Below are 27,579 nucleotides of genomic sequence, written 5' to 3'. Positions count from 1 at the left end.
GAATCAACATTGGTTGTGTAACTTGCAATTTATCAACCACAAATGACAATCAAAACAGTCAACAGTGTGCATATATAAAATTTAGTTTATATTTAGTATACACTGAGTCAAAGTGAGGTTAAGCAAATCTCTAAAATGTTAAGAAAACTTGGGATTGGGGATTTAGCTCAGTGGTAGAGCACTTGCCTAGCAAGCGCAAGGCCCTGGGTTCGATCTTCAGCTCCAAATTACAATTAATTGTTTCATGCAAAATGTAATTAAAATAGATTAAAAATAGATTGTTCAAATTAGGCCTTAAAATGAAATGGTACTTTTTTCTTTGCTGAAATGGCAAAATAAAGCAAAAACAAAACAACAAAAAGTCACTTCTTTCAATACAAAAATACATGTTAACCTCAAATTTTAAATTCTACTGGTAGTAAATTCTAAGGCCAGCAAGATGGCTCAATGAGTAGACGCTCATCAAAATAGCCATGAGACCTAAGTGCAATTCCTAGAACACACATAGACAGAAAGAACCAACCAGAGTTGTCCTGTGACATCTGTACAATATGGTGTATATGCATGCACATTCACTATAGCATACAAATAATTAAAAAAAAAAAATTCCAAGTAGGACAAATAATTTCCTCTTTACACAATGCCTCACCAAGTAAGTAAGAACTTTAAGTGAATTAAGTAGAATTTAATAAAACACTCAATTGTATAGAGTGCATACCTCTTTCAGTGATGCCCTGTGCCTCCATTGCAAAACAACTTAAGACGGTATTAAGGTTGCTAAGAAGTAAATGGCACTGCTGGAGAGACTGTATGGTTTGTGGATCGATGAATCGACATGAACCATCAAACAATGGTGCACCTTCCAAGGTTAAAATACAAGATTAGAATCAATGCACATTTTTCTGGAAGTCCCATTACTCTAAAGAATGATAGGCTTATGCCGGGCAGTGGTGGCGGACACCTTTAATCCCAGCACTCGGGAGGCAGAGCCAGGCGGATCTCTGTGAGTTCGAGGCCAGCCTGGTCTCCAAAGTGAGTTCAGGAAAGGCGCAAAGCTACACAGAGAAACCCTGTCTCGAAAAACAAAAAACAAACAAACAAACAAAAGAATTATAGGCTTTAAAAATACAGGCTAGCCGGGCGGTGGTGGCGCACGCCTTTAATCCCAGCACTCGGGAGGCAGAGCCAGGTGGATCTCTGTGAGTTCGAGGCCAGCCTGGGCTACCAAGTGAGTTCCAGGAAAGGCGCAAAGCTACACAGAGAAACCCTGTCTCGAAAAACCAAAAAAAAAAAAAAAAAAAAAAAAAAAAAAAAAAAATACAGGCTAGAACTGGCAACTATCAAGGAACTTAGAAAGTACTTTAAATATAAAACCAGAGTCAAAGTAAGATCATAAACTCAATATAGGGCTACAGCTTATCCTCCTAACTACTATGGGTCATAAGATATGGGTTTACTTTAACTATCTTAATTTCTGCGTCCCTTAAATGAAATTCTAATTTTCTTCTTGTAAATTTACAATACTATATCTGCATTTGAATTATCATAAGAGGTTAAAAAAACAAACAACAACAAAAAAGCTACAATGTCTCCATTAACCAGCATAAAATATTTAAAACTTCAACAACAGCTGAGTTACAGATAGCCAGGTGTGGAGGCACACAACGGTAATCCCAGCACTTGGGAGGTAAAGGCAGGATCATCTTTTGCCACACAGCTATGATGATATGCTAAGTAGCTTATTAATTTATGTGTTGCCAGTCAAAAGATTCTGTTAAAAATTGTTTCAACGACTTTAATGAAATGTTTTCTTCCAGGACTGTAAATCTTAAGATTTTACATTCCTAAAACTATTACTGAGCTAGATGTGCTCATGCCTGTAATTCAAGCACTTGGAGGCTGAAGAAGGAGGCTCATCACAAGTTCAAAGCAAGCATGGACTATAGTGAGGCTCATGACAATCTAGGTTACTGACACTTTGTCTATCTGTAAATAACACATTAATCACGATTAGCTTTTAACTATTAAAATTTGTCCTGAATCCAGACTTAATACTTACAAAGTCTGTCAAATTCTTCTTTTGTGAGAACCACCTTATTCCATGTCCACTCAAGAACAAATCGTAGATTAGCAGCAGAATTTGGTTGTTCTTATTTGTATTTATAAAAGAAAAAAGATAAAAAGAATGATTACTAACTCCAAAATGAAAATCAGTTCTTTGTAGGAGGAACCAGGCAGGAAGCACCTTAACCAAGTTCATGAACTTAACAACAACTTGTACCAAATATATCTTGGTACACCTTATGCTGCCCAAGGTACAAAACCTAATGAAGCAGAGGAGGGATAGAGAGTGGGTATCACAAAGATCAATAAATAGAAATTGGAAAGCAATCTTAAAACAAAACAAAAACAAAACAAAAAAAAACCAGCCGGGCGGTGGTGGTGCACGCCTTTAATCCCAGCACTCGGGAGGCAGAAGCAGGCGGATCTTTGTGAGTTTGAGGCCAGCCTGGTCTACAGAGCGAGATCCAGGAAAGGCGCAAAGCTACACAGAGAAACCCTGTCTCAAAAAACCAAAAGAAATTCAATTAGAAATTTCACCAGATTAAGGAATATTAAAAGACTTAAAACATGCTAGGCATGGAGGCACATGCCTTTAATTCCAGCACTCAGGAGGCAGAAGTATTTAAATCAGAGTCAGAAGTATTCAAATCTGAGTTTGAGATTAGCCTGGTCTACAGAGTAAGTTCCAGGACAGCTAGGGCTACCCAGAAGAACCCTATCTAGAGATAACCCCCCCCCCCAAAAAAAAACCCTAAAAAAACACAAAAGATGCTATATTCCTCCAAACCCCTCTAGCTATAAAACATTTCTGGAACATTGCTAAGTTCTCAATTGGTGTTAATCTTCATTCTGTAATCACAAAGTTTTTATAGGTAAGCATCATTTGTTTTTAGTTAAATAAAATTGAAATGAGTAAGAAACAGGATGCTTTCTTTCAAACTGGTTTACAACAGAACAATATGGGGCAGAGTACACGTATGCATGTGTACATATACACATGTAAAGAGCAAAAGAGATACACACTACACTGTAAATGTATCTCCAGGGAATTTGGCAGAGTGCAAAAAGTATATAAAAGTTATACAGGGCATGACTCAGACTATGAGAAATGACAAAATTGTAGCAGCAGTGAGCAGATTAGTGCTCAGGCACCAGGCAAGGAGGTAGACACGGAGGGCAATGCTCAGGATCTTGGATGTGATACTGATACTGTATAAGAGGTTTGCTAGATTGCAACTCACTCAGGGGAGAAAACTGGTATAAAGCATACAGATTCACTCTACTATGTCATACAAGTTTATGTGAATTTACAGTTATCTCATAAAAAAAGTTTAGCCGAAAAGTGAAACTACGAACTGTAATTTTAAAAATAAAGTCCCACTGTTACCTTCTGTTATCCATGTTCTGATGGAGCCAGTCAAGAGTCCCAGGGAACTTGTCTGAACTGCTGCTGACAATACAGCTTCTAACTGTTCTTCCTAAACCGTGTTCAAGAGAAAGACAGCAAGTACAAAATCACAAGCAGTCAAAGGCTGGAAAAGAGTTAGGACTCCCTAGTTTGGCTAAAGGCGGAGAGACAATAAATCACACGCCTAGAATCCCAGCACTCAGGAGGGAGGCTGCGGTAGGAGGATCACAAGTTTGAGGCCAAACTGGACAAACCACTGAGAAAAGCAAATGACAGTAATAACCAGCCTCGGTAAGGAGGTGGGAAATCTCACTCAGAAGACTTGCAGGGCATGTTTGACAAAGCTGACTAGACAGCTAAGGGAATCCTAAGCTGTTTGTTTTTACTTTTATTGATGGTACTGGGACTGAAACTGGAGCCCATGGCATGTTAGGCAAGCACTCTACCACTGAGCTGTATTTCCTCAGTCCTCTTTTTATTATAACAGAGTCTCACTAAACCAGACAAGCAAGCCTTGACTACATTCTGTGGCCCAGCCTGACTTTAAGCTTGTGCTCTCGCTCCCTCAATAACTAGGATACATGCTCACACTGACAGGCCCACCTCTGTGTGTGATTTTTTTAAAAAGGTGTTTTGCCTACATGTATAGACGTGCACCATGTGTGTCTGCATGATGCCTGCAGCAGTCAAAAGAAGGCATCAGGTCCCCTGGAACTGTTGTTACAGATGGTTGTAAGCCACCATATGGATCCTGGGAACTGAACCTGGGTCCTCTGTAAGAGCAACAAGTACTCTTAACTGCTAGCCATTTGTCTAGCCAAGTTAGGTGACTTGGAGGCCAAACCCAAACATGATCAACAGCATGAGGATACATAATGATAGTACTATATTATCCACTTTTGCAAAAAACATGTAATAGATTTAGAATTTAGATTGCAATAGAGAACATGCAATTCAAAGGAAAGAAAGAATACAGTTAAGTATCTCACTTGACTTAAACTGGAAGGCTGAATGTCAATAAGTCTTGGTGAGAGAAGGCCAGCAACAAGACATCGATTATAACTATCAGGAATGACTTCATTGAGAGATGGTCCTGACTTCTTTAAAAATGTCAAAGTCTGTAATAGAGAAATTAGTCCAACATCAATCAATAATCAATTCCAATCCAATCTAAGAAATACTTTAGTTAATATTTGAGTAACACTTAAAAACACCTATGGAAATAACGGAAGACTGACTAAACTGCAGGATCATAAAGGGTTTTACAGAGTCTCAGTCTCAAGAAATGTTTCTTTACCGTGAGTCGTACGTATCACTCAGGCAGTTAAGTCACAGTAACTATTTACGTGTGGCTGACTACTACACCTGAACATCACATTACCCAGAAACTATTTTTGCATCATTCCGATGTCACCTTGGTATTATTTCTGAGAAGAGCTAAGGAGAAGCCCTCCCCAGGTCACCACCACACAAAGGATGAGCCACAGTTGGGGTGCAGTCTTTATCCCCAGCACTTGGAGGCAGAGCAGATGGACCTGTGAGCTCCAGAACAGCCATCAAAACACTGTGGGACCCTGTCTCCTAAGCAACCACCCAGATGTGATAAGGCCTATTCACTTACTTGGCATTCAAGTAGATAACATTCGAACAAAGCTCCTAAAACACTTCAATGCCTCTTCTAGCAAACTGTCATTAAAACTAAGTAAGACACTAAACTCATAAACCTAGCAGCAACTATTATACAAATATCATGAAAGTTTAAATACATGAAATCATGAGCATTTTAATATGCAACTTCAGCTTAATACCACACACTCTGCATGTTAAGTCATACATACCTCCTTCTGAAATCCAGCACAAGTTACATGGATAACTCCAGAGTTTAACAAACAAGTAGCATCTTAAAAAGAAGAAAAGATTTTAAAATTCAAATTAAATGTTTACTGCAGGTAACCAAATTATTATATAGAATAAATCACCATCCTTTTTTTTTTTTTGAGACAGAGTTTCTCTGTGTAGCTTTGGAGCCTTTCCTGGAACTCACTCTGTAGTCCAGGCTGGGCTCGAACTCAGATATCTGCCTGCCTCTGCCTCCCAAGTGCTGGGATTAAAGGCATGCACCACCACGCCCAGACACTATAGATCGATAGACAGACCGGCCGACCAACCCACCGACCAGGTCTCATCACTGTGTACTCCTGGCCAACCTGGAACTCTATGTAAAGAAGGCTGGTCTTGAACTCACGAGATCCTTCTACCTCTGCCTGTGCTGGGATTAAAGGCATGTGCCACCACACCCAGCAAGAATACATTCTTAAGTAAACCTCTTCAGTATTTTCTTCTGATACAGTGACAAACTTTATTACCAACTTATTAACTGACATATTCTAAAAGGTTTGAAATAATATTAACTTACAAACACATACTAAATTTCTCATGTACATGTAAACATGTGTATTAAAGTTATCTAAGTTAAATGCCAGTGAGATATGAACAGAAGACACCATAGATACTAAACCAACATACAACTGACAACTTCATTTATACATGATTTCCCTCAAAGTATCATGAAAATACATACCAAAATTAAAAGTACTTGGGTTAAAAAACTGCTCTGGAGGTGGGTATGAAGGAGAAACCCCTCGATTCAAACTTCTCTCATGTACTAGTATGTCCAAGATGTGATGTGGAGAAGTCCTACTTACAACTGAATCCAATGACCACAACGCAAAGTAAGAGCAATTATGTAGAGATTCTCCTGATCTAAAAGAAAAGTTGAAAAGTATTAAGACATTGATCAGTTACGTACAACAATATCTGAGGGAGGGGGGTGAGAAAACACAGTAACCATACCTTAATGAATCTGGCATCTGTGCATGGTACCACCGATTTATGTCAAAAAGTCCTAAGTACACAGAAGGCTTTCCCTGCCCATATATATTCACTTGCCAGGTAAAGACAGAAACACTAGTATCAGGGGATAGAGCTGCAAACAAACAAACAAAAAAAAAACCAACAATTTTTCAGAAACAGAATAAAGAATCTAAAAGTACAACCACAACAGAATCACAGTAACATTTAATTCATTTTTCAATATACTTATCAAAAACCTTTCTATCATTTGAGTCTCACTTATGCCTTGATGTTCCTCTTTAGCTATTAGGAAGCTCTCAACAGAAGGCTCTTTGCTTCAGTTAATACTTCAGTGACTTTAGAGACACCAAAGTAGAAAATACAAAGTGATTTAAAAGAAAATTCCCCCAAGGATGGTACAGAGCTACCACAGAAGTTAATCCAATACTCAAAATGGATGTCTTTTTTTTTTTTTTTTTTTTTCTTTTTGGTTTTTCGAGACAGGGTTTCTCTGTGTTGTTTTGGTGCCTGTTCTGGAGCTCGCTCTGTAGACCAGGCTGGCCTCAAACTCACAGAGATCTGCCTGGCTCTGCCTCCCGAGTGCTGGGACTAAAGGCATGTGCCACCACCACCGCCCAGGTCAAAATGGATGTCCTTAAGTACTGAGGTTTAATTCTTTAGAGGAACTTAGTTGAGAAAGACAGGTCTAGCCATATGGTAAAGGCAAAACCAATACCTAGACTGTGGCAGTGGAACAGCACCAGAAGGAGCCTCAACAGGAAGAGAAAAGTAAAAACCTCAGATACCACTAATGGCAACTCCAAGAGGAAGGAAGACGTAGACAGAGATGAAGAAGAGAGACGGCGTGTTAAGTTGCTGATGTGTTCACACAGGGCATCTCTGGGATGAATGAACTCACTAAAATAAAGGATCTAGATACATGAACAGCCAAAGGCCCTGCCTGAGGCATCTCCAGAACTGAAGGGACTGTGACATTCTGCTGTAGTTCTAGTAAAAGGAATAGAGTATCATCTCATCTACACAAGGAGAAGCAGGACTCAGAAATACTAATTAAAATGGAGACCATCTTTGTATTGAATTAGAGTCAAACACAATGATCTTTCATTCTTCAGTTCTGTATAGCAATCCAGAAAGCAAGAAAGATCTAAAAGACTAAAAAACGATATAATCAAGAACCTTAATTTTCCACTGTCAGAAACATAAGTTCTAGAAACCTGTCTAAGTTATAAGTCATCACACAGAATAGTTAAGAGTACTTTGAACCAACCTTCTCTCATACTTTCTTCCCTGTCACCATGAGATGGGAATCTCTCTATACTCTGGCATCCCAACAGTTTAGTATTACTAGTCTGTCCCCTTAAGGGGAACATGCCACCCGCTAGATCCAGTGTGTATCTTTCTTCGCAGTATTCTAATCCCTGCAACATAAAATAGGCACAAATTTTAATATCATCTAAGTAAAAGTGCTCTAAAATTAAGTATTTCCATGTTTAAAAGTTTTTCCACACAAAAGCTTTAACAGAACTAATCACTCCAAAGGCTATAAAATTATACACACAACTATAAATGCAAATACTAAGTTAGATTTACACTCTCAAAAATAATCACCAATACTGTTGTAAAGTTGTTTAAAACATGGGAGCACTCATGCACTAGAAGCTAGAGTATAAAATACCCTAGGCCAGCCAATCAATTTCAGTGTTCTCATATAAATTCTTAAGAATACAATTATTTATTTATTTATTCACTTATTTATTGATTGATTGATTGATTGATTGATTGATTGAGACAAGGTCTCTCTATGTAGCCCTGGCTGTCCTAGAACTTGTCTTGCCTCAAAAGATTGAATATTAATTCTTAATTAAAAAAGAAACTTTTGCTCAATAAACAAGAACCGTTTTTAACAAACCCCCCTTCCCCTTTTTCCCCCCCCTTTCCTTTTCTTTGAGACAGGGGATCACTATGTAGCTCTGGCTACACAGGAACTCACTATGTAGACAAGGCTGGCCTTGAGGTCACAGAGATCTTCCTGACTCTTCCTGGTGTTGGGATTAGAGGCTTAGAATTCCTTCTTAATCAGATTCCCTTAAGAGTTAACAAAAGGCTGAGATGTTCCCCAGGAAAATTTATAATCATTAGCTTTTATAGACCCCCTAAAACCCACCTAGATCGCTAAACACTAAATTCTGAAAGCCTGTTCTAGAGTTGGAAATGTAGCTATTAGTAACATTCCTCTTTTTTAATTTTAGAAATTTGGTTAGAAAAATAAGCAGTCTTATCTGAGCATTCTGACGTATATACCCTAAGTTGCTCCCTAGCGTATATTGTTTGGTATGTTAGAACTAAGTTAGGAGCATTTCTCCTGGGTATTACAGTTAGGTCACAAACATGAATCTTGTCCAGTCTCTCTATTACGGGGGAAACACCCGGAAAAATTTAAAGCAATACAATGGCAGAGCAGGTGAAAAGTATGAAGAAGCTCGTGCTCACTAACCTAATATTTCTTCTATCATGTGATGAAGACAATTTTAATTTGAATAAGAAACTTCAGTACAATAAAGCAAAGATCGTAAAACAGAAAACAAAACAAAAACCCCAAAATGGTAACATTTCATTAACCACTTACCTCATATAAGATTTGCCCTGATGCCAAACATTTTCTATCACCAAAGGCCAGCTGAAGCAGATGCAAACTCAAAACATCCCCTTCACTGAAAGAAAAATTACCCGAGACACTAAAACATGAGCTTGCCTCTTCCCAATTTTTTACATGTGACAAACTGCAATTATATAGAACAGATTATTTTCTTGTTTGTACAAAATGTAATTAATGCAGTATGTGGCATAGTCTACCATTTTTTTACCCAACATTCTTTCCCAGATATTCCTCTTTCAGTAAGTATATTTTAGTTACATATACGGTTGCCTAAAAATATCAACTTCATTTCCTACCTTCCTTTGTAAGTCTTGGCCAATGAGAGTATGAACAGAATCATCCCATGGCAGCTACAGAGCACATCCCTTCAGAGATGTGTTTTTTTTCCTCCGCACTCTTACCCATGAGGATCAAGCCCCACACAAGAAAGAGGGCTTTACAACAAGGACATGAAGCAAGGCACCAAAGGATTCGGGTACAATGCACACATAGCACGAGGTGTGGTGCCATCACAACACCTGGCAGTGGTAATATAATTCAAACTTTTCAGAAGAAACAAACTTGTTCCAGTTTGACTCCTTTACTACTATATCCTCGGCCTTAATGACATGTATTTTAAAGACCACAGGCATACTAACCTATCTTGTGTGGACTGAACAGCCCATAAGTAACAGCAATTGCGAGGATCATTCTCAGGTTCTTGAAAAACAACCGCATAGACAGGAACCCTTCCACCTTCTAACTGTGTATAATATCTAAAACAACAAAATAATACATTGCTTATTTTTAAGTTAAAATTTTATCTTTGGGGGGAAGAGTGCCTCTTGTAAAAACTTGAGTTAAAAAGACACTGTTTATACATTTCCCTATATCCAATGATTTGTGTTACCTTCAAAAACACACAAGGGAGGATAAGACCATGCCATGCTAGCTATCACTCCAGGCAGACCAGGGATGACAACTGCTAAATCACATGCATATACTTCTGTGACAACTAGCTTTTAAGTCACATGAATATACACCATACTGTATCATTCCTCAAAGAGTACAAGAGATAAACTGCTACAATATTCCAACTTCACCATTGGGAATTTTATAATCATTGTTATTTGCTCCTTTGCTTCTTCAGAGTCTCATGTCACAGACTTGCTAGGTAGCTGAAGCTAGCCTCAAACTCCTGATCATTCTGCGTTCATCTCCTTCCTCAGTGCTAGAGGCATGATGGCACTTATCCATGCCTAGCTGCCCTTTGGGTTGAAGTCAATTTTCTACTATAAAAACAGTAGATGAGAGGTATGAGATGTCTCAGCCTTATAAAGCATATGTTACGAAGTCTGACAGCCTGAAGTCAATCCCTGGGATCTACATGATGTAAGGAGAGAAGAGACTCCTGCAAGTTGTCCTAACAGTCATATGCACACTATGGCATATGTACACACACACACACACACACACACACACACACACACACACACACACACAATTTAAAAATTAGGGACAAAAAAGTAAGAAACTGAAGCGTTTTCATAAACAGCTTAAAAAGCATAACAAGCCCCAAAATAAATGTTAGAGGAAACAAAGTTCTAAATGCAACATTTTCAAGATGCTGTTTTAGGCACAATTTAAAAGCAGAGAACCAGAACAGAGAGGAAAAGCTTATAAGATAAAATACCCAAGGAGACAGACCAACATACCTGGGGATAATTTTTTTTTTTAAAAAGTAATAATAAAGGGTAAAGAAATAAACTGAAAATTTAAATGCCCAATAGGCATTGACATATCTCTTAACTAAAAACTAAAATCTAGTGTTTAATTTGCTACCTCCTCTTCAATATTATATGCTGTTTTATCCCCAAACAAGTTTCAATTAAATTATATTTAAGGGAAATTTTGACAACATAAAACACAAGCACACTTAAACTGGTGCTTTAATATATTACAGGCAACCAGAGTTCTCAAAGAATTCATGCTACATAGGTATTTTATCCATAGTCACACTTGACCAGCAAATGGGTCACCACAATCACTGTAATACCCTTTTTTCTTTCCTCTCTCAGCCGGGGTACACTAAGAAAGTCCAGGGTTGCCTGGACCTTGCTTTGCTGTCCACTCTGGCCTCCAATCTTGATCCTCTGAGACACTATAAACTCTGAAAGTACTAACCTAAATTCACATGCTAACTAATTTTCTTATCAAACTATGACTTAATTCATTAATAAAACTATTGTCATTTTTCTCATACTAATTTTAAAATCATATATTTTAAAAGAAACAATCACTCATCAACTAAGAGAAAAAGAATTGTACTTACTCTCTTTTCATGCTTTTCATATTCCAAAGTGCTAAGTAGCCATCTGAAAAGCCCACGGCAAGCTGGTTGGTCCTGCTAATGTAACTCAGAGTAGAAACGGCTGTCCCTGAGGGGCTTACTAACTGGAAACACAGGTGACGGCCTTCTCTCATCACACTCTCTCTGATATGTGGTACCTCAGCTGGGATACCAGTTATAACTTCAAGGTCTAAAATAAAAAGACAAGCAAGATGAAGAAACTAAGGAAGGGACAGGAGAGTTCAATTCCTAGACTCCACAAAAGGTGTACACTGGGGCTTGTTGAGATGGCTCACCTGATAAAAGACATCTGCCACTAAGACCAATGGCCTGAGTTTAATTCCTGAGACCCACATGGTAGGAGAACCAAATCCCACAAGTTGTCCTCTGACCTTCACATGTACACCATGGCACACATGTCCCCTCATACATACACACAAAATAAAATATTTTACAATAAAGACAAGATGAAGAGACCTGGATCCACAAAGATGTTCCTGACCTTTCTACACATGTACACAACTCCAGTTCTCAGAGTGCCCAATGTCATCTGATCTCCACAGGCATGAGAATATGCAGGAAAAACACTTATACATAAAAATGTGAAAAACAGAACTTAGCTGGGCAGTGGTGGCATATGCCTATAATCCCAGCACTTGGGAGGCAGACAGATCTCTGTGAGCTCAAGGCCAGCCTGGTCTACAGAATGAGATCCAGGACAGGTTCCAAAAGCTACACAGAGAAACCCTGTCTCAAAAAACCAAAATAAATAAATGAATAAGTAGATCTTATTAGTACATGTATGGAAACTAATTATTAGCCTTTTACCATTTCTTTTCATTTTTCTTGAGAAAGTCTCATTAAATAGGCTGAGCTGGCCTGGAGCTTTACAATCAATGCCACCCTGAATTCATAATCCTGCTGCTTCATCCAACCAAGTCTCTATTTTCAAGGTCTATTTTACCATATCAACAGTAAAACAAAGTGACTCATCTAAGATGACTACAGTGCCCAGGTACACATAATAAAAGAATTTTCTAAATCAAAAAATTTGGCCATTTGAAAAACAATCCATAGCTGGGCAGTGATGGCACAAACCTTTAATCCTAGCACTCGAGAAGCAGAGATCTCTAAGCTTGAGGCCAGCCTGGTCTACAGGGCAAGTTTTAGAACAGCCAGGGTTACAAAGAGAAAATCCCATTACACAAGGACATTGAAATGCTCATTTCTAACCCCCCTACCCCCCCAGTAAAGAATAACTAAATTACCTGAGGCCTCTACTTCGTTTTGACTGCACGACAAGTCATCCAAACATAGGTCAATAAGAAGGATCTGTCCAACATCAGTTACCACAGCCGCCACTCCAAAAAGCCATCGAAGACTCGGATGTAAATGCTGAGTACTTGCACTGGCTCCTCCATGATTAATTATAGGTTCAATAGCTGTTACCTAGGAACCAGAATTTGTGATTAGCTTTTCTAAAGTGAGAAAATACAACAAACTGTACAACAAATAAGATTTGATATTAAGGCAGGTTAGTGTAGGAGGCCAGCTCCCACCTTTTAAAGGGTTCCTATGAGGAGGAGAGAGGGATAAGAAAGTATTAGGCGACGAGGAGAAAGACAGAAACACAGAATAGCTTCGGGAGGACCTCTGTCACACCCAACAGACTTTACCGTTTATTCAAAAGGGCTTTTTTTATAACAATGCCAAGGGGCAGGGCCCTTGCTAGATCAAAGTACACTGCACAGCCAAGTGTAGATGCTTCCAAACACCTGGTAACCATACCCATGGCCAAATCATCCCCTTATGCAGCCCTGCTAGGTAAAGCAAGCCCAGATTCTTGGACCCTGAGTAAGTTAGTTCTCACTAGAAAACTTCTGTGAGTCTCCACAGGTCAGTAATTGGAACAGACTTAGAATCATAACTGTATGACATTTATGAATCTAAGTAAACATACTGAAATTCTCAGATATACTACAAAATTATGCTATTAATAAAAAATTAAGCTGGGTGGTGGTGGCGCATGCCTTTAATCCCAGCACCTGGGAGGCAGAGTTATAGGCCAGCCTGGTCTACAAAGCAAATTCCAGGACAGCCAGGGCTGTTACACAGAGAAACCCTGTCTAAAAAACTAAAAAACCAACCAACCAACCAACCCTGATGTTTACTGATAGCTTAGTCTAGTGCTGCTAGTTATTTGCTAACTGGCTCATTTAATGTTTATATACTCTTTTAATTAACTATATGTAATTATCTGTTTAAAGAAGAAATTGAAGTTTGGAACACAAATTTAAAAATTATAAAATTGTTAAGCATACAACTGAAACCTATACTGTTTTATTTTAGAGCTCTTAAGCAACCACTTTAGAATTATCCGATGGAAGTCATTCCATAAAATTTTAGTTTACCCTTCTGTGGTGGTTTATATGTAGCTCTCAGATACTTCTCCACCATGCCTACCTGCCTGACACCATGCTCCCTGCCATGATTATAATGGATTAAGCCTCTGAAACTGTTAGCAAGCCCCCCAATTAAATTGTGTTCTTTTCTAAGAGTTTCCTTGGTCAATGTACCTTCACAGCAATAGATCAGTGACTAAGACAAATAACACAACAGGAAAAGAGCCAATGTGCACACCTCCCCTGACAAGATGTTTGTTGCATTTTCTACCAAAGGGGGTTAAACCAGGGCCGAAGAAATGGCTCAGTGATTAACAACAATGGCTGCTCTTCCAGAGGTCCAGGGATTGATTCCCAGTACCCAACTGATGGCTAACAGCAGATTCAATGCCCTCTTCTAGCCTCTATGGTTATTGCATATTGCATACACATAGTACAGACATACATGTATGCAAAATACCCATAACACATTAAATTTCAAAGTCTTTTAAGAGAGGGGTACAGATTTTCTAAATGAGTTATAATCATCTTTTTTTAATGTTGTTTTATTTTATGAAGACAGGGTCTCATTGTGTAGCCCTAGCTTACCTGGAACTTACTATATATACATACATGAGGCTTGCCTTGAACTCAAGAGACTCATCTGTTTCTGCCTCCCAAGTGAGGATTAAATGTGTGTTACACCATCCTGGTCATCTTAAAGTTTTTGAAGGGGCCAGTAAAACGGCTCAGATGGTAAAGCTACTTGCTGCCCAATGACACAAGCCTGACAGCCCAATCCTGATGCCTGGAACCCACATAAAGGTAAGGAGAGGGCTGAGTCCCACAAGTTGCCCTCTGACCTCCACATGAGCATGTGATACATGTACACTTTTAATTTTATATTGAAGGTGATAACTACATGAAAACATTAATTCTAAGTGTACAGTCCAATCAGTTTTTAAGGTAAACACATCTTGTAAGCTTCCTGCTTAGAAAGCAAAACTATCAAGGTAACTTAAGTAGTACATACCCTTCCAGGAAGAACAACTGCTTTGACCACTCTTGATATGCCAAGGTCATAAAGACACAGAACGCTCCCGTCGGCTTCTTCCAATCCTATTAACAATCCAGTTCTTTTATGCCAAGAGAATTCTTTCACTGCAAGGACTACAGGAGATTGTTCATTTACTCCACTGAATCTGTATGCAGACAACCGCTCTCCTGTTAGAGAGTTTACAACTTCAAGTTGTGGACCACAAGCTAAGTATGCTAGTCCATTTTTCCCTATGGAGGAAAAAAAAAAAGGAAGCAAAATGATTGTTTATTGTAATACCACTGCAACCTAACAAATCTAGTAGTTAGCTCTTTTATATATGAATACTTAACTTTATTACACAAAGATTACAAATCCCTCCTGAATTGAAAACAAAGCATTTATAGAGCACAGCAATCCTTAAAAATAAAAAAATAAAGAACAACTGTAGCAGTAAAATTATGCAGTAGAGAGACCATAATGGTGCCCAAATTCATTGTTTTATTTACTCCTTATCACACTCAAAAACGTAATAAATCTTTAAATTGTGACTAGCTATGTGGAATTAAGACATTCCATAGTAAATAAGACTCAAAGTTTTTTGATAACACCATTGAAAATGGGTTTTTGTTTTGTTTTGAGACAGAGCTTCTTTGTGTAGCCCTGGCTGTCCTGAAACTCACTCTGTAGCCCAGGCTGGCCTCAAACTCAGAGATCCACCTGCCTCTGCCTCCCAAATGCTGGGATTAAAGGCATGTGCCACCACTGCCCAGCAAAAATGGCTTTTTAAAAAGAGAATTTTCAGGCTGGTGAGATGGCTCAGTGTGAAACGCCTGATGACTTGAATTCGATCCCTGAGATCCATATTGTGGATTAACAGGACTACTCCAAAAAGCTTTCATCTGACTTCCATGTGCTTATCATGGTACACGACATGCCCCTCCCCCCAAAAAAATACATGTATATAATTCTTCTCGGTGAAAATTTTAGAGATTCATGAATGACCAATTATCTTCTAATCTGAATCTAGTATTATTTTGTAACATTTGAAATATATGTATATCTATTATTACATTTTGACACAGTCTCTTCAAGAAATGAACAATACCACAATGTCAGGTGGCTGGTATATCCCTTTCGAGTTTGGACGTTTAATCAGTTCTGTTTCCTTTGCCATTTCTTCTATCACTTAGAGAAGAAAATGTGCCTATGTTAAGAATCCAATATGGAACAAAAACAAAACAAAAAACCAATGCCGGGCGGTGGTGGCGCACGCCTTTAATCCTAGCACTTGGGAGGCAGAGGCAGGCGGATCTCTGTGAGTTCAAGGACAGCCTGGTCTACAGAGCGAGATCCAGGAAAGGCACCAAAGCTACACAGAGAAACCCTGTCTTGAAAAAACAAGAAAAAACAAAAAAATCCAATATGGAGGCTGGAGAGATAGCCAAGAGGTTAAGAACACTGGCTGCTCTTCAAAAGGACCCAGGTTCAATTCTCAGTACCCACATGGCAGCTCACAACTGTCTGTCAGTGCCAGCTCTCCTGGAACTGTCTGTAACTCCAGTTCCAAGGGATACCACATTCCATACACAGATATACATGCAGGACACCAATACACATAAAGTAAAAATTAAAAAAATAAAAAAGAAATAAAAAAAAAAAAAAGGGACCCTCTCCCCTCTTAACAGCCGGGCGGTGGTGGCGCACGCCTTTAACCCCAGCACTAGGGAGGCAGAGCCAGGCGGATCTCTGTGAGTTCGAGGCCAGCCTGGTCTGTGGAGCGAGATCCAGGACAGGCACCAAAACTACAGAGAAACCTTGTCTCGAAAAACAAAACAAACTAACAAACAAAAAGAATCCAATATGGCCTTGCCCCCTGAAAGGCCAGATGCAGGTGGACTCCTGAGATTTAAGGCATGCTAACAATACTAAATTAAGAGCTTCCTAAATAAGTTTATAATAAAAACTGAAAAACGTAAGAGTTTCTAATAAGCATTCTAACTTCTTGCAGGAAAATGTTTTTTAGAACTCTTAATTTCTTCCCAGATAAGAAATGAGGGTTCTTCTATGTAAGTATAGGCACATGCACGTACCAATGAATGTGGAAGGTATTGGGTGTCCTGCTTCATTCCCTTGAGACAAGGTCTCTCACTAAACTCGGAATAGGACGGCAGACAGCAAGCCCCAGTGATCCGCCCCACATAGCAATGGGGTTAGAGGTGTATAGCTAGGCATGGATAGACATGTGCAGTTGCAATTGCTCATGGAGACCAGGGGTTAACTCTGGGTATCTCGGGGGGGGGGGGTGTTGTTGTTTCTCCACCTTATTTGTGTGTCTTACACTTAGCCTGGAGCTCCCCATTTTGACAACAATAGCTAGGGAGCAAGGCCTTTCAGGCAACCTCTCTCCTCATAGCAATGCTGGGGTTAGACATGTCCCACTATACCCTGCTTTTACATGTGTGCTGCAGATTTAGAACTCAGGTCTTCATGCTTACAGTAAGCACTTTACTAGTTATCTCCCCACCCCCCCATAAGGAAAGCAATTAGAATCCACCATCCTATAAATTTACTGATTATGCTTTGGAACACATTATCAGCATATAGTTTTACAAACATTATGGTATATAAGAATATTCTAAGTTGGTTTTTTATAGAAATTATTATATATACACATTTATATTAAAAACTAGTAGAAACTAATATATACTTATTTTAAAACTAAATTGGTAAACTTCTTTTAAAAAAAAAGATTTATTTTATTGTGCTTATGTGTGTGTGGGTGTGTTTGTCTCTCTGTGAGAATATGAGACTGCCTGTGGAGGTCAAGAGTGTTAGACCTCTCGAAGCTGAAATTATTGGCTTATGAGTGGACTAACATCACAGCTCCAGTCCCCATGATTAAGCAGCAAGTGCTCTTAACTGTTGAGACCTCTCTGCATCCGTGCATGTGTGTGCGTGTGTGCATAGGTGTGCACATCTGTGACGTGTAATGGAAACTAAATCTAGGACTGTGAGTAGGGCCAGGCAGCAAATGTTTTATCCCTGAACTTTAGTCCCAAATTAGTGAATCTCCAGCAATGTTATTACCTGCAGCAAACTTTCCACGAAGCACGGACTCTAATGTTATCTCATCTTCTCCAAGAGCTTCAACAGTCACTTCTGGGAAATGCAGGAGATCACTAGTCACTTGAGCTGTTAAGTCTTGCATACTTCCACTGTAAATATTTTTTTAAAAGTAAAATTAGTATGGTTATTTGTTCTATTGAACAGTATACTTCATTATTTCTAGTCAGATGATTGTGAGGGAAAGCAAGCCACATACAAAAGCAAATAAAATAAAATAAGTGTGTATACATATGGGTCTAATAGTCTTGCCTACAAAAATCTAATTCCCAAGAAAATATTTCTTTCAAGCAGCCTTAGGGAGACATTCACGAAGCCAGAAGTCCTGACGATAACCTTAATTCCCACATTCTGTGAAAACTCCTTCAGTGTAATTCACCTTACTGTCCAACCTTCAGAAAGCAACAGCAGATACAGGGAAACAAGGGACTATCCCAGTTTAGGAGTTCTCTTTTCCACACTTTTTTTCCTCTTCCTTTTTGTATCCTGGGAATTGAACCAGTACCTCTGAACTAACATCTTCAACCCTCAAAAAGCTGACTTTTCGGTAAAGAAAGAAAAACTATAATGTCCAGACTCCCCAGAAAACTCAAAAATTGAATCTGATACCTATCTTTTACTAGATAGAAAGAAAAAAAAATCTAAATTATCTTTAATTTCTTACACAAAACTAAAGTCCCTTCATGACTTCTGTTGTAAATAACCAAAAAGTAGGGCTGAGAGGTAGTTCAGTGGTTAAAAACACTTGCTGCTCTTGGAGGAAGCCACAGGTTTGGTTCTCAATACCCACATGGTGGCTCACAAGCACCAATATAACTCCAGTTCCAGGAGACCCAATACCTTCTCCTGACCTCCACAGGCACCAGGTATGCATGCAGCACATGTATGGGTCACATACATACACACAGGCAAAACACTATTACACATAAAATAAAACCTAAAGTTCTGGTTAAATATAAAAGCATCTTTCTGAATGACGAGACGAAAAGCAGAGAGGACAGGGGAGGGAGAGGGGGAGGATGGACAATAGGAATTCTGAGAGACAAGCTGGCTCCGGTCTTGAATATTAACTATCAAATCTAGTCCTGGTGACCCTATCTCATTTAATGCACTGAGTTCTAAAGAGGCAGACTCCCTCAGGCTAGACATGGTGTCTCAGACCTATAATTTTGGTATTTGGGAGGCAAAAGGAGGAAGATAGCCACAACTTCCAGGCCAGTCTGGTCTACATGGTAAGTTCTAGACCAGTTAGGAACTAACAGAGTTGAATGCAAGCCTACGCTATCAGAATAGTAACTCTGATACAAGGTTGGTGCTTCAGCAATAGCCTGTGTCCAAAAGGTAAAGAAGCAGGTTAAAAAAAAGAATCACTTGAAAGAGAGAGCAAGACTAAGTTTAATGTAGAGAGGGGGAAAATACACTAGATGGATACACAGTCAAGATTCATGAATTTCAAGACTCACAACACTACAGAGAAACCCTGTCTCAAAAAACAAAACAAAACAAACAAACAAACAAACAAAAAAAGAAAACTGTGCTGGGTAAAGTAGAATCCAAGGGCAGAGATCTACATTCTGACCTCCAGAAGTTTACATTCTAGAAGATGGCATTCATAATCACAATATCAGACACAGGAATAAAACGCTACAACAGAGATTGAAATCTAGAAACAAACTGAGATTAAAAAAAAAAAAAAAAGCTCAGACAAAAGGTGGTAGTTAGGAGCAGGATTTGAAATGTGAGAATTTAAAAAAGTTAAGCTGGCATGCCAAACTGAAGATGAGACACCTTTTCAAGAATGTGAGCCCCAGAGTGGTGCTGATTCTGTATAACTGAAATAGAAAATCCATGAAATGAGGCTGGATGGAATAGCCATGCTACAGAGATCTTTAAACTAACCTGAAGAACACTTCATTCTTGAGTCTCTGTAAATTTATAAAGTTAGGATCTAAAAAGGAAATGTTTTGAGTGGAGATCTATTGCCCAACTTTAAATGTTTACAAAACAATTAGGTTGCCTTACAAATTGGTAACATTTTAATACTAAGTTACTATGAGCCTCACACCTGTAATCCAAACTATTCCCTGGGCTGAGGCAAGGGGAGTGCAAATTCAAGGACTGCCTGGGCTACAAAGTGATAACTGTCTCTAAAAAGAGGGGAAAAAAAGTAAAAAGAGCAGCTCAAGATAGTTCACACGCCTAACAGTGTGAGGCCATAGATTCAATCCCCAGAACCACCAAAAGTACAAAATAAATCACAGAATATGGCCTTCACATAGCATTTGTCATGGCCACATGAAGTAAGTAAACTCACCCCAACAACTCTTTCAAGAAGCTGACAGTTAAAGCTTAGCAAACACTTCTTAAAGCCACGGATCCTTTAGGATATCAAAAAAAATATGTTTTGTTCAAAACCCACGTTCTTTGAAATATGTCTCCAACTGTCTACAAAAAAAAAACAAAAACAAAAGACAGCGGCTTCGAGTGGAGATCGGTGGTGGAGCGCGCGCGTGCTTAACATGCGCCAGGTGGTAACTTGCATCACTGGCATCAAAAATAAACAAAAATAATAACGCTCATTTTCCTATAACAACACATCTCTAGAATGAATGCCATTCGTTTTGGGAACCCCACTCCCCAATAAAATCAACCGACCCCACGCTTGCCTGGCATGTTGTGAGAACCTGAACGCGATTCTCCACTCTACCAAAAAGAGCCGTTCCACAAAGTCAACAAAAACCACCTGTCTCAAGCAGACCAGGTCTACCTATCAATTCTAAAAGCGAATATAACCGACTCCCCAAAAAGTCACCCAAAGGCACCCCTAAACCTAGCAGATGAAGCTCTTGACACGGTTATCTTAAATGTCCCGTACCAGATCCATTCACTCCGGTGGCCCGCACGACCCGCCACCGCGAGTGTTGAAACTTTCAGGACTCACCCGAGCCAAGCACAGGACCATGTGGAGCACATGCCAACGTAGGAGAGACCCAGAGCGCCCGCCACTGCCCGCGGGGAACGCCCCACAAAGGTCTCCATCGTCCCGTTACACCACGACGGGTCGGGGTCTCGAGTCAGGCCCGCCCCGGGTGGCCGAGATCCCGCCCCCGGGCGCGGGAGATGAGCGCGGAGATGCGACTCTGCCGCCATGTGCCAGCGCTCGCCTCCAAGCTTATGTAACTAACGCCCGAGCGCTGGAACGAGCCGCACCGGTCGCGGCTCGCGGACGCCGCTTCCCCGCGCGGAGAAGCCAAGGAGCGCCCGGCCTAGGCCCCGGCCTCGCCGCCCCGTCCGCCCCGCCCTCGGCGCGCGGGCCTGCCGCTCCCCACCCTACCTGAGCCCGCGGGCCAGGCCGCCGAGTGCCGCGGCGGGCGCCTGCTGCTTCCGTGCAGTCCGTCACAGCATCTCCCGGGAGACACGGCCCGGCGCGCGCCCCCGCCCGCGGAAGCCGCTTCTCGCTCAGCTACTCGCCGCCGCCGCCCCCCCACCCACCCACCTCAGGCCCCGGGAGCGCCTTCGCCCCGGCCGCCCAATCCCGGCTTCGAACTCGGCCGCTGCCCGCGCCGCGTCCTCCCCGCTGGCGACTCGACTTACTGGGCTGGCACTGCGCGGGCCGCGCTCTGCGCACTACCCCGGGCGCACTGCCCGAACCCCACACACTGCCTCTCCGCCCGCCGAGGGAAGGATCGCGGCCAGGGCGGGGAGCCGAGCGCAGATCGCGCTGCGGGGCCCGGACTTCTCGCGAGGGTTCCGGCCTCGGGCGCCGACTCCGCGGGAATTTTCAAACTTTCCCTACAAGGCCTGGCGGAAAGGGAGGAAAAGGAAACTGCTTTGGGAAGAAAGGTTCATTTACGTACATCAAGGGTCTCCCCGCCTCCTCGGAGTGGATGGGAGAAAGACTACAAGTCCCACAGTGCTTTGCGCGCTGGGCGGGGCGTAGGTAGTGGCCGGCTTCGGCAAGCTCATGCATGGCCGGGGCATTCTGGCGGCGGTTCCTGCTGGCAGCCGAGCGATCATCTTTCCTCTTTGACTGCTACACTTGCCTCCGTGTTTTCCGTTCTGTGCTCCAACTTTTCATGCAAAAGGCGTACCCCAGACTTGAGAAATGTTTACTCATTTTCTAAAAAGCAGTGTGCTCACGCCTCCTAGCCTAATCTTTTGTCGTCTATCCGAACCTGGGTGTCTTCAGCTGCCAGCACGTGCGTGGCGTGCACGAAGCTCTGGGTTTCATTACGCCAAACCTATGCTACCTGTTTGATTTGTTAGTATTGAGAGACCAGGAGTTAGACTCCTTAGTAGGCAGACAGATAGGGAGAAGGACTGTGGCGATTTTCCAAGATAGCCAGCTTCGTCCTCAACCGCCTGACTTGAGGCAGAAGCCTGGCAGCTTTTGTCTCCTACCAGCCGACCCCCTGAGGATGGACTGGTACAGTAAGTTCAAGGCCTGGTCAGGACACATCACGCAGCCGTGTGGCATCAGTCACCAACCATTAAGTCTGTCCTTCAAAGTGACCAACCCGGGGGAGGAAGACTCAATAGAGGCTTTAAAACCCCAGGCCTAAGAGGAGACTGGATTTTTCAGCTTCCCTAGTACCTACCTGTTCTGCTTCGCAGAGGGTCTTTTTCTCTCTGTGTGTGCTGCATGTGTGTGTTTCCTCGCCCTCAATAAACGCCTTTCTTAATTGCTAATTCTGCTGCTACTTGTACATTGTCTTTTATTTTTATTTTATTTTATTTTATTTTTTGGTTTTTCGAGACAGGGTTTCTCTGTGTAGCTTTGCGCCTCTCCCAGGCTGGCCTCGAACTCACAGAGATACGCCTGCCTCTGCCTCCCGAATGCTGGGATTAAAGGCGTGCGCCACAACCGCCCGGCCGTAATTCTCTGTCTAGAGACTCCTTTTTAATTTTATTTTATTTCCTCCTTCCTTCTTCCTTCTTTCCTTCCCTTGCTTTCCTTCCTTCCTTCCTTCCTTTATTTATTTATTTATTTATTTATTTATTTATTTATTTATTTATTATTTATTTATTTTCTGAGACAGGGTTTCTCTGTGTAACAGCATTGGCTGTCTTGGAACTCCGGCTGGCCTCAAACTCACAGAGATCTGCCTGCCTCTGTGCCCCCAACCCCCAGTGTTGAGATTAAAGACCTGTGCCACATTTTAGTTCTTTTTTGTTGTTTTTGTTTTGTTTTGTTTTTTGAGAGGTGGTTTCTCTTTGTAGCTTTGGAGCCTGTCCTGGAACTCTCTGTGTTACCAGGCTGGCCTTGAATTCAGAGATCTGCTTGCCTCCGGAGTGCTGGGATTAGAGGCGTGCGCTACCACTGCCCAGTCACATTTTAATTCTTTTTTTTTTTTTTTTTTTTTTTAAAGATTTATTACGTATACAGTGTTCTGCCTACATGCCAGAAGAGGGCACCAGATCTCATTACAAATGGTTGGGAGCAACCATGTGGTTGCTGGGAATTGAACTCAGGTCCTCTGCAAGAACAGCCAGTGCTCTTAACCGCTGAGCCAGCTCTCCAGCCCACATTTTAATTCTTTAACCTGCAGTGAACACAAACTCAATCAAGACCCTTAGACTGGACTGTATCATTTCTAGACTATCATTTTGGGGGCTCATCTCAGGGATTTCTTCTGTAGATTATCAGTATCTCTCCTTGAAGTGATATTCTTAGCACCAAATACTTTTCAAACAAATAAGTATGGAATGCATCTTTAATACTGAGTTGCAAATAAAGGATTACAAGGAGGCTGAGAACTCAGACAGGAGGATCTCTGTGTGTTCAAGGCCAGCCTGCTCTACATAGCTAGTTCCAGGGTTACATGGAGAGACCCTGTCTCAAACAAACAAAAAGAGGGAGCAGGGAAGAGAGAGGGGGAAGAATTAGCTGTTTTAGTCAGTAAAGGCTACCTTCATCACTTTCTCCCCATGTGCTTTTAGAGAGAAGGCTGCCTCTTAGAAATGTATTTTTATCTTTATAGCTTTTTCTTTATTCATAGCAAGCCACAAAGTTGCAGTGCTTGTTTGCATATGGCATTCGTCTCAGTGGTAGCAGAACAAAGTTAAAGAGGATGCCTTTTCACAGTAGCAGCTGTATGGTCTGGTTTTGTTTTGCTGGTGGTGAATGGGGCGTGTTAAGACAGCCTCATGTATACCATTGACCTTGACTCCAGGGCTGGGATTACAGGAGTGCACCACCCCCCCATCCCCAGTTTTAGGTGGTTCTGAGGCTCAAATTCAGGGCTTCATGAATACTAAACAAATACTCTACCAACTGAGATACACTGCCTCTCCCCAGCCCTCTTTCTCATGAACTAATTTTTTTTTTTAAGATTTATCTATTTATTATGTTTACAGTGTTTTGCCTACATGCATGCCTGCATGCCAGAAGAGGGCACCAGATCTCATTATAGGTGGTTGTGAGCCACCAGATGGTTGCTGGGAATTGAAGTCATGACCTCTGGAAGAGCAGATGTGCTCTTAAACTCTGAGCCATCTCTCCAGCCCATGAACTAATTTTTTTATCTGGTGCTGGGGATTGAACTCAGGATGTCTACTCCACCCTGAGCCCCATTAGATAGACTCTTCAAACAGAAAACAGCCCTTTGTCCTATATACATACATGTTAGTCTCCATCCTTGCCTTCCTCCAACGTCTACATTTCCATCCTTTGGGTTGTTTTTTTGTTTTGTTTTGTTTTGTTTTGTTTTGTTTTATTTTGTTGGTTTTTTTTGAGACAGGTTTCTTTGTGTAGTTTTGGTGCCTGTCCTAGATCTCGATCTGTAGACCAGACTGGCCTCGAACTCACAGAGATCCACCTGCCTCTGCCTCCCCAGTGCTGGGAGTAAAGGCATGTGCCACCACCGCCTGGCCATTTCCATCCTTTGGAACCAATTTCCTTGGGTGTTAGACTACTTGATAGAAAAAAGACAAAGATTTTCAGCCCAGGAATTGTGCTAGTGAGCTGTGGGACAGGGAAATCAGGTGATCTTTCTGGGCTTTAGCTGTTAATCATCTACAGAGCAAAGGGGACGGAAGTGAAGAGTTGACTGCTTCTTTAGGCTGACATTTATTGACGTTATCAAAAGTCCTGGGGTAGGGGAAGTAGCTGGAGTGATGGCTCAGCAGTTAAAAGGGCTGGCTGCTATCCGAGAGGACCAGAATCGGATTTCCAGCACCCACAGGGTGGCTCACCATCTGTAACTCCAGTTCCAGGAATCCAGCACCCTCTTCTGACCTCCACTGGCACCAGGCACTCATGTGGTACACAAACATATATATAGGCAAAATGCATATACATGTAAAAAGTTAAGATAATTAAAAACCCCTTTAGATTGTAAAATTAAAAAATCTATCCCATCATACCTAATACCCAGCTCATTACACAATCTTTCAGATTGTAATCTTTTCTTCCATTATTACTCACAGACTGATTTTTTTTCTGTGATTGACTATCAAATAACTGAATCAACCATACCTGTCCTATTTCTCTACAAACTTTCTGAGAATAATTTCTTTGCTTTTTTCCCAAATGTGTTTTATCTTTTTGCATCGTTTTCTAACAAAGACTATTGGGGTCCAGCCCCTCGATAGCCTTCTCCCAGGGTCCATGGAAGAATCTATAACCAGCTGATAATCTAATCTTGACGATATCAAATGAATCCACATACACGAAACACTTTAGTCCATTTACTTTATTCTTCTGAGGCAGTTCTCTCTCCACAGCTCCAGTTCTTCTCTCATGCCTAGCTCCTTTCTTGCCTGATTTCTCTCTACATTTATCTGCTGTTCTCTTAAATTCTATCTTAATTCTCCCATCTAGTTCTGCCCCTTCTAGGTTCTCATCCATCTAGTTCCTTCCCATCTTAGCTCTTCTCTCATCTCCTTCTTTCTCATCTTGTTCTTCCCCATCTTCCATCTCATCCTTCTAGTCCTCCAATCTAGTCTTCCTTGAGTTCTCCTCAAGTCTCTGAGGTTTACAGTTCTATACCCATGCAATAGCAATACTCTGGTTAAAGCAGAGTCACCAGGCTTGAATTCCCTCAGGGTCAAAAGGAGGGGCAATAAGATTCCCACAAAAGAGCCATAATTGCCAGGCATCATCTGCAACCCAAAAGGGAAGTGACTAATGGGAAATAGAATCAACTGAGGGCTAAATTCAGTTAATATCTGAGCAAGGGGGATTTATGTGCTCAAACTATATTCTTAGAAGTGGTTAGGTAAAGTGTTAGGAGTGAAAATAAAACTTCCTTATTTTCCTTTGGCCCCTTATCTGTTCAGGCTATCTTGGCTGCCGCCATTTTTCTGGCAGGGTGGGCCAATGCACTCTGTGGCTGGGCAGCCTGAGTCACAGATTGATGTACCTCTAAGTAGAAATCCTTTAGTTCTGAGTTAATTGTTGAAGGTAGATCTAAAACTAGAGATAAGACTTTGGAAAGGGGAAGGTTGAGCTTAATTAGCACATCTGCCAGGCCTTCTCAAACAGATAGTCTGGATGCTTAAGTCTGTTCTTAGAAAGTCTGGGGAGTATCTCAGATAAGATACTTTGGTCCTGGCTGGATGTTGCTAATGATGATAATTACAGAAAGGCCTGAAATTAGGGATTTTGATTGTGTCTGGTGCAGCACAGTGGGAGAAAGTTATACATTAACTGTAGAGGGGAAATTGTGCTCAGTGAACGATGGAAAGGCTACAATAGCACACAGGAAATTCATAGCAGGAAAGGCTAACAATCAAAAGCCAATATCACCAAGACTGCTTGAGCCCTGGCTTTATCCTCTGGAAAGCCCGCGGCTTTTCCCAGGTATTAGTTTTTGCCATAGTCAGCCGAATTCCTACTTCATATTTCTGCAGCTTCCAGCACTTTTCTTTCCTCTTTTATATTTTTTAAATTTTCTACCACTTCATTACATCCACACCTCTTGTTTATTTGTTTGATACAGACTCTGTCTCCTAATGCAGCCTGGAATGACCTTAAGCTGCTGATCTCCTTGTCCCCGCCTCCTGCAAGCTGGAATTATTGGTGTGCACCACTGCAGGGGGTTTTATGTGCAGAAGGGATTGAACCCAGGGCTTGGCACATGCTAGCTAGATAAACACTGTACTACATCCTTAGCTCTGTTTGTTTGTTTGTTTGAGACATTGTTGCTAATGGTCCAGACTGGCCCTAAACTTAAGATCCCCCTTCCTCTGCCCACTTATTACAGGAATACATCATCCCACCTGGCCTCCCATCTAAACTTTAATATCCCTGTGTGGCCAGCTCAAGTTTTCCTTTCTGTGGCAAATCCTCTCTGTCACTTCAACCCACATAACTAAAAACTAGCATTGGAAATATGCTGCATTATTTCATGCCTGTTTCCCTTTTTGCCTCTGACTCTCTTCATCCACCCACCCACCCACCACCACCCTCCCCCAGCTACCCCAGGAGCACAGACTGCATCTTTTGAAAACGCTTCCCTGCTGCATTTTAACCTTAATTACTTTGTAAACTTAATTTCCAATGTAAAGCTCTCCAGCTTTTCCTCGTCTTTCAGTCATTTAATCATACACCAGATTATTTTAATTAGTTTCAAAAGACAGTAATAAATGTCAAGTGTAAAGATAAAAATGTAGGTTCGGTAGTTAACAGTGACTGTAGAAAAGCTGATTAAATAAATTAAGCATCGCTCTTACATAACACTTCACTGTCTTTGACATGCTTGG

General features: G+C 41.1%; 1 protein-coding gene across 1 annotated transcript in view; it reads right to left on the bottom strand.

The window, feature by feature from the left end:
* The window catches only part of Ahctf1 (AT-hook containing transcription factor 1), a gene marked incomplete at its 3' end in the record, with an annotated part of 34,106 nt that extends 13,040 nt beyond the window's left edge, over window positions 1-21,066 (bottom strand). The window contains exons 1-15 of the mRNA XM_059281042.1: window positions 20,816-21,066; window positions 17,839-17,966; window positions 14,746-14,999; window positions 12,600-12,780; window positions 11,314-11,521; window positions 9,641-9,757; window positions 8,973-9,057; window positions 7,614-7,764; window positions 6,326-6,458; window positions 6,054-6,235; window positions 5,311-5,372; window positions 4,462-4,590; window positions 3,452-3,542; window positions 2,060-2,149; window positions 719-859 (exon numbers count right to left, since the gene is read on the bottom strand). Of these exons, the coding sequence (XP_059137025.1) occupies window positions 719-859; window positions 2,060-2,149; window positions 3,452-3,542; window positions 4,462-4,590; window positions 5,311-5,372; window positions 6,054-6,235; window positions 6,326-6,458; window positions 7,614-7,764; window positions 8,973-9,057; window positions 9,641-9,757; window positions 11,314-11,521; window positions 12,600-12,780; window positions 14,746-14,999; window positions 17,839-17,966; window positions 20,816-21,024 (2,161 nt within the window). The remainder of the gene's footprint in view (window positions 1-718; window positions 860-2,059; window positions 2,150-3,451; window positions 3,543-4,461; window positions 4,591-5,310; window positions 5,373-6,053; window positions 6,236-6,325; window positions 6,459-7,613; window positions 7,765-8,972; window positions 9,058-9,640; window positions 9,758-11,313; window positions 11,522-12,599; window positions 12,781-14,745; window positions 15,000-17,838; window positions 17,967-20,815) is intronic.
* Window positions 21,067-27,579: the final 6,513 nt, after the last annotated feature.

Source organism: Peromyscus eremicus, chromosome 15, assembly GCF_949786415.1.
Source record: "Peromyscus eremicus chromosome 15, PerEre_H2_v1, whole genome shotgun sequence".
Classification (NCBI taxonomy): Eukaryota; Metazoa; Chordata; class Mammalia; order Rodentia; family Cricetidae; genus Peromyscus; species Peromyscus eremicus.
The sequence above is the reverse complement of the archived record's forward strand: the minus strand, read 5'-3'. Positions and strand labels throughout refer to the sequence as shown.